Here is an 18,174-nt window from a genome sequence, read left to right on the forward strand (position 1 = left end):
TCAAGTGGTTCTCCTGCCTCAGCCTCCCAAGTAGCTGGGACTACTGGCACATGCCACCACATTGGCTAATTTTTATATTTTTTGCAGAGATGTGATTTCACCATATTGCCCAGGCTGGTCTCAAACTCCTGAACTTGCATTCCTCCTCCCTTGGCCTCCCAAAGCATTGGGACTACAGATGTAGGCCACCATGCCTGACCCATTTTGCTTTTAGTTTTGTTTTTCATATTCAACCCTCAAGATTTTTATTTAATTTCTCTGAAGTGAGCACAGTTATCAATTGATGATATGATGATGATGATTATTATTATTTTGAAACACAAACTTACAGAAAAATTGGGGATACAACATAAAGAACTTTCTTGAAATCACTTGAAACCTAATGTTGCATCACTCCCAAATGCTGTAGTGTTATACAAGCATTCTCCTACATGACCACAGTGTGCCCATCCAAATCAGGAAATGATCATTTACACATTATTGCCATCTCACTCTCAGACCCTATTGAGGTTTTTCCATTCATCCCAATAATGTCCTTTTTAGCAAAAGAGCCCAGTTCACACTCACAGGTTACATTTGGTTTTCATGTCTCATCAGTCTCCTTCTGTCTGTTGCATGCTGTCTGGTGGCACATGCAGCCATTTGTCCCATTACTGTTCATACTTGGGTCATTTGATGCAGGTGGTGTTTGCCAGGTTTCTTGACTGTAAAGTTACTCTTTTCCTCTTTGAATTAGTATTTTTCTGGGATGTGCTCTGAAACTGTGAATATTCTGTTCATCAGACTTTCCATGTATATATATTTGTACAGACTCATGCAGTGGATTATAATCCGACGCTGTTGTTTATTTTCATGCTCAAATTATTACCAGTTTGAGGCCAAGCATGGTGGCTCACACCTATAATCCCAGCACTTTGGGAGGCCTAGTTGGGAGGATCACTTGAGCCCAGGAGTTCAAGACTAGCCTGGGCAACATGGTGAAACCTCATCTCTACAAAAAATTAGCTGGGCATAGCCGGGTGTGGTGGTGGGCGCCTGTGATCCCAGCTACTCGGGAGGTTGAGGCAGGAGAATTGCTTGAATCTGGGAGGTGGAAATTGCAGTGAGCCAAGATCACGCCACTGCACTCCAGCCTGGGTGACGACAGAGTGAGACTCCATCTCAAAAAAAAAAAAAAAAATTAGCCAGGCATGGTGGCATGTGCCCGTAGTCTCAGCTACCCGGGAGGCTGAGGCAGAAGCATCACCTGGGCTGGGGAGATCAAGGCCACAGTGAGCCATGTTCATGCCACTGCACTCTGGCCTGGGTGACAGAGTGAGACCCTGTCTCAAAAAAAAAAATTACCAGTTTCGCCAGTGGGAGACTATTCAAACTGACTTGTGTCTTTCTAACTCGTCCCCATCATTTCTTCACACGTTTCCTTGCTTTCTGGCACAAGATAGTGTTCTTCCTCTGCTCTTACCCTGGAATCGGCCATTTACCCAGGGAGCTCTGGATCCTTTTAGTGGAAAGTCTAAATCTTGGTATTTAGAAAGCAAGATCTGGATGCTAGGTGTGCTCATTGCCATTGGGGTGCCACTGCTCTGCATGCTCTCAGTGGACACAGCCAGGGAATGTGTGTGTGCTCATTTCTATGTGGAATGAAAACCATGTGTTCATGGTGCTACCTCATGACAGGGATCATTTTCATTTTTTCCCTCCCCATGTTTGTAACTCTCCTCTCTGGTGGTGAGAAACCTGGTTTCTACTATCTTTAATATTTTTACTTATTCCCCATGCATGTGGCTGATCTGTCATTTTTGCTGCCACTCACTCCTCTACTCAAATACCTTTCTCTCCCTGCTTGGTTCTCATTCTCCATTCTAGGCCACCCCCCTGTGTGGACACTTACCTGACCCACTTGGGCACCAACACATTACACCAGGTGATTCTAATAGGTAGCTAGGTTTGAGAACCACCAAGAGTTTTCAGATTGAACTGCACTTCAATCTTTTTATCAAGCATTTCCCACCCCATTGCTAACTCTTACTGGTTACTGGTTACTAGTTTAGCAAGCTGCCAAACATTCTCTTTCATAAGGAACAACAGCCACAATGCTTTCTTCTCACTGCTGGAAAGCATTTAATTGTCTGAGAAACAGCAAGTGATTGGTGGAGTCCTGACTCTGCTTCTCGTTTCCCAGGTTGATTATGCTAGTTTCACAGCAATGCCCTGTTTTCTTCTACTGAGAGCAGTATTGGTATCATTAAGATACCAAGAAATGTTGAGGTTTCATTGGTATTCTGTAACTTGTATTTTGCTGCTACGGGGAAGATAGCTGTTATGTTTATCCTGTTGTTAGCTTTCAATTCTAAAGCGAATACGGACTGGGCGCAGTGGCTCACGCCTGTAATCCCAGCACTTTGGGAGGCTGGGGCGGGCAGATCATGAGGTCAGGAGTTTGAGACCAGCCAGGCCAACATGGTGAAACCCCGTCTCTACTAAAAATGCAAAAATTAGCTGGGCATGGTCACGGCGACCTATAATCCCAGCTACTCAGGAGGCTGAGGCAAGAGAATTGTTGGAACCCAGGAGACAGAGGTTGCAGTGAGCTGAGATCACACCACTGCACTCCAACATGGGCAACAGAGCAAGACTCCGTGTCAAAAAAAAAATTGTTAAAGCCAGTACGAACCCCCTCTGAACCTCACTCAGCTTTGAAAGTGCTCCTGCAAATCATCTACTCCAGTCCCCTCTACAACAAATAACCCCTGCGTGCACTTGTCTTTGTACGTTCTCAAATGTGTTCTTGTCTATCTGCTTTTTATTCATTTTTAATTTTGCCTTTTTCCACTGTTCTAATTTGCCTTTCTTTAAAAGTGTGAAGGAAGAAGTGTTCTGGAGGAACTACTTTTACCGCGTCTCCCTGATTAAGCAGTCAGCCCAGCTCACGGCCCTGGCCGCCCAACAGCAGGCCGCAGGGAAGGAGGAGAAGAGCAATGGCAGAGAGCAGGATTTGCCGCTGACAGGTACATTCCGGGTAGAAGACAGCACTCTACAGAAAACATTGTTCTTAGAGACTCAAATGAGCTTGACCTTTTATACATACCAGAAATGTCATTGTCTTAGGGAAAAATTATTTTCCTCCTGGAGGAAATCTTCATTTTTCTCTTACTGCCTTCTCTCTAACCCATCTCAATCATGTCTTCCCCAAGCTTTCCTTTACTTTGCTTATCTCCTTTCTCATTCCTTGTTTTTATTTTTGTTTTTTTTTTAGACACGGGTCTCACTATGTTGCCCAGGCTGTCCTCAAACTCCTAGACTCAAGCGATCCTCCTGCCTCAGCTTCCCAAGTAGCTGGGACTTACAGGCATGAGCCACTGTGCCTGGCGAGTTTTTTTTTCTTTTTTTTTCTCTCTCAAACATCTGTCATCTTCCCCACCTCTCATTTTTGGCCCTTAACCATGTGATTCTTTATACTTCTGTCCCCTACTCTGATTCAGTCCGCCTCCTTTTTGTTTCTTTCAACCTGATGTTTCTCCAGTGCATGTAGTCTATAGAGCAGAACAAAGCTCCATTCCACTCCAAGTTACAAGGATCTATCTAGTTCTGAGCTAGGCACTGATGAACATTGGACTCATTGTGACACTAACTTACCACTGGTTGTGGGAATGTGTTGTATAATAATGGCAGCTGTTTGAAATCTGTAATAATTAAAACAAGAAACACATTTTGTGTCATATTTTAAATTTTTAGTGAGTACCTGCTGTGTATAGTAGGTACTCATTACAACTGGACATGCATCCCACGAGAAGCGGGGTGATTTCATTCACGGAATTTTAAATGATTAAGCAAAACAGCATGTCCTGAGGTACAGGTTATATAGAATACTAGGACAGGATCCGACACTGCTCTTAGTGTCAGCGAAATGGAGTGAAGTTGCTCTACACAGGAAAATTTGTCATTTTGTATATCAGTGTTAACATGCATCCCAATTGTCTATCATTCTTTAGCATTTATGTTCATTTTGTTGGAAAATTCCATTTTATCAAATACTGCCTTAACAAAATGGACTTATGACAGTATTCCATAAAGACTGCCTTTTTCTAGCACTCATGTCAGCAGGCAAACTTGATAAGTAACTTAATCCTCATTATCCTAAAAAAGTACAGAACTATTCTTCAATGAATTTTGCTCACACTGTAGTTAAAAATTATTTCCTGCTGGAAATTTTATATAAGGAGTATTGAATATGATGACATGTTAAAAATATCCCCAGAAGGCTGAGGCAGGAGGATCACTTGAGCCCAGAAGTTTGAGTCCAGCCTGGGCAACATACTGACACTCCATGTCTAAAAACAAATAAATGAATAGATAGGTAGGTAGATAGATAAAAATATCCCCAAAGTAAGAGGTTGAGATGGTTTCACCATGGCTGTTTCTTATAACTTAAGAAAAGCTGAAAGCATAACATAAAAATTCATTTCTGAAAATTATTTAGTATCATAATACTTGTGGATATTTTACTGTGATTATAATATATATTCAGAACTGAACCAAGCAATTATTGTCTCTCTTATTCTCACTTCTTAGAGGCAGTACGGCCCAAAACGCCACCCGTTGTAATCAAATCTCAGCTTAAAACTCAAGAGGTAATCCAGTTTTACATTGTACCTAGTAGTTGATATCTGGAAATAAAGTAACTGTGTTAACTATCTCTGATACCATTTAAAACTGTGTATGAATATGGGTTTGGAAGAAGCAGCATCTGGTACTTGAATAGTCAAGGAACTATGGCTGAGACTTGAGGGTGATTTACTGGCATATGTAATTCTAGATGTGCTCATCAGGGATTGGAGAGAACGGTTGGAGTGATTCAAGCTGTGAGGGAGAATAATAGCCTCAGGTGGTAACTCATGTAGTTACCAAGCAACTGCATGTTAGAAGGTTGGAGAGCAGTGCTCATTGTCTTACAGCTCACGGAGAAAAGAAATAAAAATAGCATGGCATTAAATTGTGAGACAGTAGCAAACCAGAATAACACAAATGTCGCTTAGCAAACCATTTCAAGAGCTCATTTGTTGCATTTCAGGATGAGGAAGAAATTTCTACTAGCCCAGGTGTTTCTGAGTTTGTCAGTGATGCCTTCGATGCCTGTAACTTAAATCAGGAAGATCTAAGGAAAGAAATGGAGCAACTAGTGCTTGACAAAAAGCAAGAAGAGACAGCTGTACTGGAAGGTAAAAAACAAAACAAAGAAACTATTCACCTCCCTAATTCCAAAGCCAATTGTAGAAAATTGTTATTCTGAAGCCAGTGCACAATCTTGTAAATTTTGCATCAAAATTGATTCTTGGCCGGGCGCGGTGGCTCAAGCCTGTAATCCCAGCACTTTGGGAGGCCGAGACGGGCGGATCACGAGGTCAGGAGATCGAGACCATCCTGGCTAACACGGTGAAACCCCGTCTCTACTAAAAAATACAAAAAACTAGCCGGGCGAGGTGGCGGGCGCCTGTAGTCCCAGCTACTCGGGAGGCTGAGGCAGGAGAATGGTCTAAACCCGGGAGGCGGAGCTTGCAGTGAGCTGAGATCCGGCCACTGCACCCCAGCCTGGGCGACAAAGCAAGACTCTGTCTCAAAAAAAAAAAAAAAAAAAAAAAAATTTATTCTTACTGGACGCGGTGGCTCATGCTTATAATCCCAGCACTTTGAGAGGCCGAGGCGGGTGGATTGCTTGAGGTCAGGAGTTTGAGACCAGCCTGGCCAACACTGCAAAACCCTGTCTCTACCAAAAATACAAAAATTAGCCCGGCATGGCGGCATGGGCCTGTGGTCCCAGCTATTCGGGAGGCTGAGGTGGAAGGATGGCTTGAGCCCAGGAGCTCCAGGTTGCAGTAAGCCGTGATCACACCACTGCATTCCAGCCTGGGCGACAGAGTGAGACCCTGTCTCAAATAAATAAATAAATAAAATTGATATTCTGTTCCCTACTAGAAGGTGGAGTCTAACAAACATGACCAGACCTCACTCATGTCCTTCTGCCTTAAGCACTCACAGAAGCAAATCAAAGGGTTAGGGAGTCTGGTGTGACTATAGAGCTCCTCTGATGAAACCCCCAATGTAAAGGGGAAAGCCTGAGACTCAGAGAGGTTAAGTAATTCACCCAGGGCATCTCAGCCCCAAGGACATGTAACTAGGAATGGGGTGAGGGCATGTACCCCTGGGCACATGGAGATACTGCCCTCCAGCCTTCTGCTTTAAAAGCTGGCATTTTGCTGGTATGTTGTCACGTGCCTATGGTCCCAGCTACTCAGGAGGCTGAGGCAGGAGGATCACTTGAGCCCAGGATAATTTTTTTTTTTTTTTTTAAAGACAGAGTTTCTGTCACCCAGGCCGGAGTGCAATGGCACGATCTCAGCTCACCGCAACCTCTGCCTCCTGGGTTCAAGCGATTCTCCTGCCTCAACCTCCCGAGTAGCTGGGATTACAGGCACATGCCACCATGCCCGCTAATTTTTGTATTTTTACTAGAGATGGGGTTTCACCATGTTAGGCTGGTCTCGAACTCGCAACCTCAGGTGATCCACCTGCCTTGGCCTCCCAAAGTGCTGGGATTACAGATGTGAGCCACCGCACCCAGCTGAGCCAGGACTTGAAGGCTACAGCAAGCTATGATCACACAACTGCACTCCAGACTGGGACACAGAGCAAGACCCTGTGTCTGAAAAATTTAATAAAATAAATTTTTGGCAGCCGGGCACAGTGGCTCACGCCTGTAATCCCAGCACTTTGGTAGGCCAAGGCAGGCAGATCACGAGGTCAGGAGATAGAGACCATACTGGCTAACATGGTGAAACCCCGTCTTTACTAAAAATACAAAATAAATTAGCCGGGCGTGGTGGCAGGCGCCTGTAGTCCCAGCTTCTCGGGAGGCTGAGGCAGGAGAATGGCGTGAATCGAGGAGGCGGAGCTTGCGGCGAGCCGAGATCGTGCCACTGCACTCCAGCCTGAGTGACAGAGCGAGACTCCGTCTCAAAAATAAATAAATAATAATAAATGTTTGGACCTGGTGCAGTGGCTCACGTCTATAATTCTAGCTACTCAGGAGGACGCCGAGGTGGGACGATCACTTGAACCTGGGAGGTGGAGGTTGCAGTGAGCCGATATCGCGCCACTGCACTCCAACCTGAGTGACAGAGCAAGACTTCATCTCAAAATAATAATAATAATAAATTTTTAAAAGCTAGCGTTCTGCTTGACTGTAGACATGTACATGGAAGATTCTTTTCCCAGCTGCTGCATGCCAAAAGAGCATTGCTTCTGGGAAGGACCAGGCTGCTTTTAAAAACCAGTTTTTCGGCCAGGCGCGGTGGCTCAAGCCTGTAATCCCAGCACTTTGGGAGGCCGAGACGGGCGGATCACGAGGTCAGGAGATCGAGACCATCCTGGCTAACACGGTGAAACCCCGTCTCTACTAAAAAGTACAAAAAAACTAGCTGGGCGAGGTGGCGGGCGCCTGTAGTCCCAGCTACTCGGGAGGCTGAGGCAGGAGAATGGCGTAAACCCGGGAGGCGGAGCTTACAGTGAGCTGAGATCCAGCCACTGCACTCCAGCCTGGGCGACAGAGCGAGACTCCGTCTCAAAAAAAAAAAAAAAAACCAGTTTTCTTTTTGAGATAGGGTGTCACTCTGTCACCCAGGCTGAAGTGCAATAGTGCCATCATAGCTCACTGCAGCCTCAAACTCCTAGGCTCACACCATCCTCCCACCTCAGGCTCCAGTGCAGCTGGGACTACAGACCTGTGCCACCACATCAGGCTAATTTTTTAAATTTTTTATAGAGGTGGAGTCTTGCCGGATTGCCCAGGCTGATCTCAAACTCTTGGGCTCAAGCAATCCTCCCACCTCAGTGTCTCTAAGTGCTAGAATTACAGGTATGTGCCACCACACGCAGCCCAACAACCTTTTTTTTTTTTTCTTTTCTTTTTTTTGAAATGGAGTCTTACTCTGTTGCCCAGGCTGGAGTGCAGTGGCACAACTGTGACTCACTACAACCTCCACCTTCCAGGTTGAAGCAATTCTCCTGCCTCAGCCTCCCAAGTAGCTGGGACTACAGGCGCACACCACCACACCGGGCTAATTTTTGTATTTTTTGTATCGCTATGTTGGTGGGCTGGTCTCGAACTCCTGGTCTCTAGTGCTCTGTCTGCCTCGGCCTCCCAAAGTGCTGGTATTACAGGCATGAGCCACCATGCCTGGCCCCAATAGTCTTTTATTTATTATATGTCTTGGCTCCAGGACTAAATTATAAGCTCCCCAAGGGCAGTTACACATTGTCTTTCTATCCCCCTACAGTACCTAACATGGAACTTAGCACTCAGTAAGCACCCTAATAAATATTTGTGAAATTGGTGGCTTCCTGCATAACACAGGGTGTCTTTTCCTTTGAGGTTGCTGCTGTAGAACAATTAAAGCATTTCATTTTTTGTTTTCTCTATAGCTAAGTTTAAGGTTTATTTTTAAAGACAAGCCGGGCGCGGTGGTTCACGCCTGTAATCCCAGCACTTTGGGAGGCCAAGGCAGGCAGATCACGCGGTCAGGAGATCGAGACCATCCTGGCTAACATGGTGAAACCCCGTCTCTACTAAAAATACAAAAAAAATTAGCCTGGCCTGGTGGTGGGCGCCTGTAGTCCCAGCTACGCGGGAGGCTGAGGCAGGAGAATGGCGTGAACCCAGGAGGCGGAGCTAGCAGTGAGCCGAGATTGCACCACTGCACTCCAGCCTGGGCGACAGAACGAGACTCTGTCTCAAAAAAAAAAAAAAAATACAAAAAGTAGCTGGGCATGGTGGCGGCACCTGTAATCCCAGCTACTTGGGAGGCTGAGGCAGGAGAATCGCTTGAATCTGGGAGGTAGAGGTTGCAGTGAGCCGAGACCATACCATTGCACTCCAGCCTGGGCAACAGAGTGAGACTCTGTCTCAAAAAACAAAAGACAAAAATGAATCTTAGCTTTACTTTTTAAATAGCCAGTTTGTTTTATAACATTACATAGCAGATGCATTATCCCACACACACACAGGTATATTGAGTGTCCACACAGAAAGTTGCAGCTCTACATCTCAACGTGAAAGACCAGTGTGAGAGCTCCAGTCAGAACACCATCAGAGAGTCCAGGCTGACTTCAGACCCCGGTGTCTGTCTCCACTCTTAAGGAGACAACTCTTTGTCTGCATAGTGGTTAAGCATAGACTGTGGAGCCTGCAGATTTGGTTCCATTCTTACATCTGTCGCTGTCAAACGGTGTGATCTTGGCCAAGTTGCTTAACCTCTCCTAAGTCTCCATTTCCCCATCTGTAAGATGTGGCTAATAGTAATACCTTGTCCATGGACTGTTCTAAGGATGAAAAGCATGATACACAGAAAGCAGTTAGGCCAGTGCCCAGCTCAGTAAGTGCTCAATAAACATTAGCTGCTTTTGCTACCATCATCATCATTGGTAGTGGTAAAAATTAACTTGCAACCAAGTATTAATTATCAATTACCCATTTAAATAAAAGGAAAAGCAGAGGCATAGGGAAAGCAAAATAATACCCAAAATATATTGATGACATCTGATACCTTTGCTTCTACATTAACAGATACATCTTTCTAATTGTATTTATCCTTGGTCACTTAAAATTTACTGAGTTTTTCTGAGCACACACAGTAATGAAGGCTGAGATGTTAAAAATTACGGCAGCTAGGCCTTTACGTAGGTAATTGAGATGGACCGAATTGTGAACACTAGCAGTACGAATTCAGAGAGAATCTTTTTCTTCTCCTTTGTTTCTTTTAGAGGATTCTGCAGATTGGGAAAAAGAACTGCAGCAGGAACTTCAAGAATATGAAGTGGTGACAGAATCTGAAAAACGAGATGAAAACTGGGATAAGGAAATAGAGAAAATGCTTCAAGAGGAAAATTAGCTGTTCCTGAAATAGAATAATAATCCTTAACAGTCTGCAAACTGACATTAAATTCTAGATGTTGACGCTCACTGAATCAGAAGGCATAAAAAAGTATAACTTTATGAAATTCAAAATTACCCTTTTTTCAGGTTGAAACTTGCCTCTTCTACTTTAAAAAAGTATATAGAACAGTTACTTCTAATAATCAGAAAGAGATGTTTTGTAGAACGTTTCTTTAGTATAAATAGAGTTAGAGATGTCCTCGTAGGCAGTATGGCTATCTTTACCACAGAAACATAAGTAAAATTTTAGAGTTCTGTTTTCCATGAGGTCAAAAATACAATTTATTCCTCAGTCATGGTTTTCTAAATATCTGTACTCTACATTCCATTTTAATTGATATGTGGGTGTTAAAGTACCTACTTAATGGGTTGATTACTATCAAAATGACCAAATTATACCAAAGAACTTAAGAGGAAGCACTTTCAGAACTATTCGCTTGCCAGGTATTTTCTAAAATTCCACCTGAGCCGGGCACGGTGGCTCAAGCCTGTAATCCCAGCACTTTGGGAGGCTGAGACGGGCGGATCACAAGGTCAGGAGATCGAGACCATCCTGGCTAACACGGTGAAACCCCGTCTCTACTAAAAAATACAAAAAACTAGCCGGGCGAGGTGGCGGGCGCCTGTGGTCCCAGCTACTCCGGAGGCTGAGGCAGGAGAATGGCGTGAACCCGGGAGGCGGAGCTTGCAGTGAGCTGAGATCCGGCCACTGCACTCCAGCCTGGGCGACAGAGCCAGACTCAGTCTCAAAAAAAAAATAAAATAAAAAATAAAATTCCACCTGAAAGCCAAAAGATAAAATAAATAAGTTGATTTTAATGATATAAACATCACACAATTTTACATTAAGAAATACTGTGCAGGCCAGGCGTGGTGGCTCAGGCCTGTAATCCCAGCTCTTTGGGAGGCCGAGGTGGGTAGATCGCTGGAGGTCAGGAGTTCAAGATCAGCCTGGCCAACATAGTGAAACCCTGTCTCTATTAAAAATACAAAAATTAGCCGGTCATGGTGGCGGGCGCCTGTAATCCCAGCTGCTAGGGAGGCTGAGGCAGGAGAATCTCTTGAACCCAGGAGGCAGAGGTTGCAGTGAGCCGAAATGGTGCCACTGCACTCTAGCCTGGGCGATAAAGCGAGACTCAGTCTCAAAAAAAAAAAAAAAAAAAAAAAAAAACTGTGTGAAAATATTTGTTTTTCTCTGGGGCCTTTTCTTTCTTTTATTTTTAAACTATACCAGAAATTTTACATCACAGTTTTTATACAAAGTAGGACCTTCCATCCTTTTTCTATTATAATAACCTTCAGAAGCTCATTCCCCTGCAAGGCTGTTGTTCTTGTTTTTTGTTGTTGTTGTTGTTGTTGTTCTTGTTTTAATCATCACCACATACAAATGTTTGAGCTTTGTCTTAAACTGAATCTTCATAAAATTGTGTTCCTCCGAGTTCACCTTCTAGGACTTTATTGATTAATCCTTCTGTTTCTGCTACACCAGCAGACACATGTTCATAGAATATGATTATTTTTAAAGAACAAGGTGAGGAGGCTGAGGCAGGAGAATCACTTGAACCTGGGAGGTGGAGGTTGCAGTGAGCTGAGATCACGCCACTGCACTCCAGCCTGGGTGACAGAGTGAGACTCTGTCTCAAAAATGAATGAATGAATGAATGAATGAATGAATGAACAAGGTGGTTTAATGTCAGAAAACTTCCTAAGTATTTGCTCGCCAAACCTTTCATGTTTTTCAAGAAGCCTTTATTACATAAAGGGGAATAGAATTAAAATGTTTCTTTATAAGAAAAATATACATATTTGTGTTCTTGGCCCCATTAAAACTAGTCAGTAGTCCTTTGGCAAAGATAGAGTCAACAGGAGAACTGGGTATGGGTCCAGGCATTACTCCTGTTCATAGTTGCGGATGCATGTGTCTGAATGAGCCAGACTGTCTCAACTGGAGTCTCTTGGGTTATAGCAGTAAACCCGTGTATTCCATGAAACCACTGGCCCCATCATCAAAAGGTTTCCACTTGTGGTCCCACAGTTGCTTATTACTGAGTTTGGGTTCCAAGATGACTGGCAACTTCTGAAATAATCTCATTGCAGGAAAGAGTTTCTTTTTTTTTTTAAAAAATAGAGTTTGCTGGAGGAAAAGAGGCATGTTAAATGTGTTTAAGCAGCTAAAAGTCCTAGATGGAAGCATATCAGGATGTGTCGGTGCTTGGCTCTTAGTGAATGCACTAAAATTCTTATTGATAAATGTTGAATAAACACACCAAAAAAAGTATCAGAGAAAGAGAAAAACCCTAAAATGACAATAGAGGTGTGTGACAGTTATTGCTATCAATTTTATATTTAAAAACAACCTAATTATGCATTGCCCTGTGAAAATAAAAGGATAAAATAAGATTTTGTACATACTGTAAGAATACAGTTATGCTGTATTTTTATGGATTCATCAAGGAGTAAAATGTTCTGCTTTAGTAAATTATATAGGTAATAAGTGTTATTCCTTTAAAGAGCAAAATAATTTATCACCATGTTTGGTAGAAAATTTCTAAGTATTTATTACATGCCCAGGGATTAGCCACCAAGATATACCGAGCATGAAAACCTGTAAAACTTAATAAAATGCTAAAATATGAACATCACACTATGGAGATTATGCCTCACTGCTCAGAGTGTGGCTCAGGAACCAGTGTAGCTCGGCCATGGCCTGGTAGTATGTTAGAAATGCACCATCTCAAGCCTGCCCCAGACCAGTTGATGTTACCAAGAACCCCCAGGGGATGAGAATGGACTTTATTTACAGTTTGGGAAGCACTGATCTAATATGCTCTCAGGGAAGCTGAGGTTTCTACTGCTTTTTACTTTTTACCCTTCCACTAGATGTCCTTTGCAGCAGTGTTTTTCTAGTTGGCATTACAGGTGTCTTCTCTGAGGTTCCGATTATTTCTATACTACCAAAATTAAAGAGACCCAAGGGCTGGGCGTGGTGGCTCACACCTGTAATCCCAGCACTTTGGGAGGCTGAGGCAGGCAGATTACTTGAGCTCAGGAGTTCAAGACCAGCCTGGGCAACATAGGGAGACCCTTGCCTCTACAAAAGTACAAATGAGCCAGGCATGGTAGCCCGCACCTGTGGTCCTAGCTACTTGGAAGGCTGAGGCAGGAGAATCGCTTGAGCCCAGGAGATCCAGGCTGTAGTGAGCCGTGATCATGCCACTGCACTCCAGTCTGGGTGACAGAGACCCTGTTTCAAAAAAGGGGGGGGGGGGGCAAGTTTTTAGGGGGATGAGAAATATTCTTGGTAAATCAGGCCTTGTTTTATTTTGTTTTGTTTTGTTTTGGAGACAGTCTTGTTCTGTCGTCCAGACTGGAGTGCAGTGGCTTGATCTCGGCTCACTGCAACCTCCACCTCCCAAGTTCAAGCGATTCTCCTGCCTCAGCCTCCGGAGTAGCTGGGATTACAGGCACCCACCACCATGCCCGGCTAATTTTTTTGTATTTTTAGCAGAGATGGGGTTTCACTGTGTTGGCCAGGCTGGTCTCGAGCTCCTGATCTCAAATGATCCGCCCGCCTTGACCTCCCAAAGTGCTGGGATTACAGGCGTGAACCACCGTGCCGACCTTAATTGGTAATTTTTGAAAAAAAAAAAAACTAGAGAAACACCATTTCAGAGATAAAGCAGCAATTACACTTGTACTCCCAGTGATTTAAGATGCACTATTGTAATCAAGATGATTTGCTTTAATCAAAATATTGTTAAAAATAGGATTTCAAGACATTTAAAAGGTTTCAGCAGAAATCTTATGATTATGTCTGACTTGCAGTATTTTATTTGCCTGTTTGACAGCTTTTTTTTTTTCTTTTTTGAAACAGAGCCTCACACTGTTGCCTGGGCTGGAGTGTAATGGTGCAGTCTCGGCTCACTGAAACCTCTGGCTCCCAAGTTCAAGAAATTCTCCTGCCTCAGCCTCCCTAGTAGCTGGGATTACAGGCATGCACCACCACACCCGGCTAATTTTTGTATTTTTAGTAGAGACAGGGTTTCACCATGTTGGTCAGGCTGGTCTTGAACTCCCAACCTCAGGTGATCCGCCTGCCTGGGCCTCCCAAAGTGCTGGGATTACAGGCGTGAGCCACCGCGCCCGGCCTTGATGGCTTTTTGGTATTAAAAACCAGGACTCTGAATGTGCATCAGTAATTCAAATTATTTTATATAGTTACTCTTTCTAGTAATAGTGAGATATCCCCCTCCAGTTTTAAGTAAAGATAAACATTTTTTAATTAGGAAAATTAGGCACATTTAATTTTAGCAAATTTAGTTTTCAACTTTTTTTTCTTTTTTCTTTTTTCTTTTTTTTTTTTTTTTTGAGATGGAGGCTCACTCTGTTTCCCTGGCTGGAGTGCAATGGCCACAATCTCGTCTCGTCTCACTGCAACCTCTGCCTCCTGGGTTCAAGTGATTCTTCTGCCTCAGCCTCCAGAGTAGCTGGGATTATAGGCCTGTGCCACCACACCTGGCTAATTTTTGTATTTTTAGTAGAGATGGGGTTTCACCATGTTGGCCAGGCTGGTCTTGAACTCCTGGCCTCAGGTGATCCGCCCACCTCGCCCTCCCAAAGTGCTGGGATCACAGGCATGAGTGGTAGAATTTTTTTTTTTTTTTTTTTTTTTTTTTGAGACAGGGTCTCACTGTGTCACCCGGTCTGGAGTACAGTGGTGGGATCTCAGCTCACTGCAGCCTCTGCCTCCCAGGCTCAAGGGATCCTCCCGCCTCAGCCTCCTGAGTACCTGGGACCACAGGCACACACCACCACACCTGGCTACTTTTTGTATTTTTTGTAGAGATGGGTGTCTCCCCATGTTGCTCAGGCTGGTCTTGAACTTCTGAGCTCAGGTGATCCATCTGCCTCGGCCTTCCACAGTGCTGGGATTACAGGCATGAGCCACTACGCCTGACCAAAAGTGGCAGAAATTTTGATATGGTTTATAATCAGTTTTATTGTGGAGAAGATGGGCCATTTTAATGAATGATTACTTCTGTAGGCTAAACTACCGAGTCATGACATGACAAATACACATGAAGCTTTAATCACATGCAGTTACATACTTCTCACAAATCATCAAATGATTTATCTGGTCTTCACACTAAGGGATTTACTTAGATAAAGCCATCTATGATTTCAGTTGTTGAAAGTATGGCTTTTAAAACAGCATTTATTCAATGCATCCTGATTTATTTCAAAATGAAAAATTGTATTACCCTTTTTTTCTGAATAAATAAACCTTACTTTTAGTGGCAAGGTATAAGTTATAATGGTTGTTCCTGGGTAACTAAAATTTCAGATAAAGAGGACCTGTAAATATTTCAAAGCCATCTGGTATGTAGGCTCCTATTGTTAGAATTAAAACTGCCTCGAGATAGTATTGCATTTTAAGAACACATTTTACTTTCACTGTAGACTTCTCAAATTCAATGGGTTGTCCTTCATAATGAAAGACCATTCTAACCCACAGTCAGTAGCTCTGGTATTCCAAGGCTGTTGTGGGATTTTTCCTTCACTGCCACCCGCCCCCAAGGAGTGATAATACGTAGTGATTTTTCTTTTTTCTTTTTTTTTGAGACGGAGTCTCGCGCTGTCACCCAGGCTGGAGTGCAGTGGCCGGATCTCAGCTCACTGCAAGCTCCGCCTCCCGGGTTCACGCCATTCTCCTGCCTCAGCTTCCCGAGTAGCTGGGACTACAGGCGTCCGCCACCTCGCCCGGCTAGTTTTTTGTATTTTTTAGTAGAGACGGGGTTTCACCATGTTAACCAGGATGGTCTCGATCTCCTGACCTCGTGATCCACCCGTCTCGGCCTCCCAAAGTGCTGGGATTACAGGCTTGAGCCACCGCGCCCGGCCCGTAGTGATTTTTCTTGTTCTTCCCTGCTAACCATAATAAACAGTGACTGTGCTTTTTGCTGGCCAGAGCTAAAACTCAGCGACGTTAACCAGCTCCTATGACCTAATAAATAGAGATAATAGATCAATTCATCATAATGGAGGTTTCGAGTAACTACTCCTACAGTATCCAGTGTCCAGCTATAATCAGCATAGTAGCCATAAAGTGCGTAATGTTCTCTGCCATTACTGCACTTAGACAATGAAAACATCCTGATATAGCAAAATGACTACATCACTCAGCAATTTTAAACTGTTTCATGGAGATTTGCTTTAGGGTATAAGTGGCATGTGAGAACTGAGCTAAATAATATGCCACTATCAAAGGACTGTGGCACAAGAACACCATATTGATGCCACTAACAAAATTGTTGAGTGTTCATTGTTAATTGGATTAACAGAATACATGCTTGTGAAATTGAGGCATGAAAATAGATACTATTTTAAATCTGGGGCCGGGTGTGGTGGCTCACGCCTGTAATCTCAGCACTTTGGGAGGCCAAGGTGGGCGGATCACAAGGTCAGGAGTTTGAGACCAGTCTGGCCAACATAGTGAAACCCCATCTCTACTAAAAATACAAAAAATTAGCCGGGTGTGGTGGTGTGCTCCTGTAATTCCAGCTACTCGGGAGGCTTAGGCAGGAGAATCGCGTGAACCGGGAGGCAGAGGTTGCAGTGAGCCGACATCATGCCGTTACACTACAGCCTGGGTGACAGTGCGAGACTCCGTCTCAAAAAAAAAAAAAATCTGGATAACACACAAAGGTAATTAATAAAAGTAGGCCAGGCACAGAGGCTCACGCCTGTAATCCCAACACTTTCGGAGACCAAGGTGGGCAGATCACTTGAACTCAGGAGTTAGAGACCAGCCTGGGCAACAGGATGAAAGCCCGTCTGTATTTAAAAAAAAAAATTAACCAGGCGTGATGGCGGGCACCTGGAATCCCAGCTATTCGGGAGGCTGAGGTGGGAGGATGGCTTGAGCCCGGGAGGAGGAGATTGCAGTGAGCTGTGATCAGGCCACTGCACTCCAGCCTGGGCAACAGAGCCAGACCCTGTCTGAAACAAATAATAATGAGCTTGTGATGGATGTCTTGATGTCCACATTACCATGCTTTTAGAAATGGGGCTAAACTGGTCAATCTCCTGGCAGCAGGTAGTCATCCTCAAGCATGGCTGCACAGTAGGACCTCCTGGCAAGTCCAGGTGCTACTGATGCCCAGGCTCCCCTGCAGAGAGACTGATTTATTTGGCGGGGGATGTAGCCCTGAGGGTACAGGGTTGTTTGAAACTCTCCAAGACTTTGTAACAGCAGCCAAGATTGAGAACCATGGGGCTGGGGAAAGAGATTCGAGTGGAAAGTCAGGAAACTTGGTGAAAATACTCAGCCTGACACACTCAGCTTCTTTAACAGTACAATGAAAGGGTTGGACTGCACGTTTTTTAACAACCTGTGTCTAAAATGTCATCCTATTTTTAAAGAGGCCTTTGTAAAATAAATACTGTTTTAGTTCTGTTTTTAAAGTGGGGTTTGGTTTTTTAGTTTTCTGAAATGTACAATATCTTAGGTTTTCACACAAATATATGCATTTATCGCCACTCCATCCACAAACCCCACTGAATGACAATAAAGGAATGAAAAGAAAAGCTGTAAATTCATAGTGACAAAAACAGAAGGGCCAGCAACAGTCAAGTGATAACAAGAACACTTTCATGCTTCAGAAGCCTGGAAAGGCTCAGGAATTCTGGAGGTGCAATAGCTCTGAAGGCTGAGGAAAAGCTGGTATCAGAGTGGGCAATTTGCAGTCTATGCACAATCTACAACTGAAAATCAAGGGCAAGTGGCGTAAGCATATTGTTATGAGACATAGATGCAAACAGACAAAACTGCTAAGAGTTGTAAATGGCTCCTGGGAAGTGGGAATTGGGGATGTGAAACGGCCTTTGCAAAAATTATAACAGTGAGACAGTTATGGCAGTGTGTAGATTTGACCTAACTGACTCCATCTTGCTTCTGTGTTCATTCCTGGGCATAGGCCAAACTAACTTTGGGAAGAACTTAGTTTATAATTTAACTTTGACACAAATTATAACAGCCCTTTCCTGAAACAAACCCCATTCTTGCGTGGGAACCAGACTGCCTTTGTAGGACTAACAAATTAGCCACAATATTATGGTTTAGTGTTACAGCTGTTTTAGAATTTATCTAGCAGGTTTTCTGGTCTTTACTGGAAAGCCCAAGAAAG

General features: G+C 43.8%; 1 protein-coding gene and 1 non-coding gene across 2 annotated transcripts in view; both read left to right on the forward strand.

Moving 5' to 3' along the window:
- Nucleotides 1-15,291, forward strand: part of SYAP1 (synapse associated protein 1) — a 48,012-nt gene extending 32,721 nt beyond the window's left edge. The window contains exons 6-9 of the mRNA XM_005595526.5: nucleotides 2,860-3,008; nucleotides 4,573-4,631; nucleotides 5,072-5,219; nucleotides 9,817-15,291. Coding sequence (XP_005595583.1) covers nucleotides 2,860-3,008; nucleotides 4,573-4,631; nucleotides 5,072-5,219; nucleotides 9,817-9,944 — 484 coding nt within the window. The 3' untranslated portion in view covers nucleotides 9,945-15,291. The remainder of the gene's footprint in view (nucleotides 1-2,859; nucleotides 3,009-4,572; nucleotides 4,632-5,071; nucleotides 5,220-9,816) is intronic.
- A 2,816-nt stretch (nucleotides 15,292-18,107) lies between these two features.
- Nucleotides 18,108-18,169, forward strand: LOC123571470 (U7 small nuclear RNA). The gene has a single exon (XR_006695628.1). It is a non-coding gene; the product is annotated as a U7 small nuclear RNA (small nuclear RNA).
- The last annotated feature ends 5 nt before the right edge of the window (nucleotides 18,170-18,174 follow it).

The sequence above is a fragment of the Macaca fascicularis genome, chromosome X, assembly GCF_037993035.2.
Source record: "Macaca fascicularis isolate 582-1 chromosome X, T2T-MFA8v1.1".
Taxonomy (NCBI): Eukaryota; Metazoa; Chordata; class Mammalia; order Primates; family Cercopithecidae; genus Macaca; species Macaca fascicularis.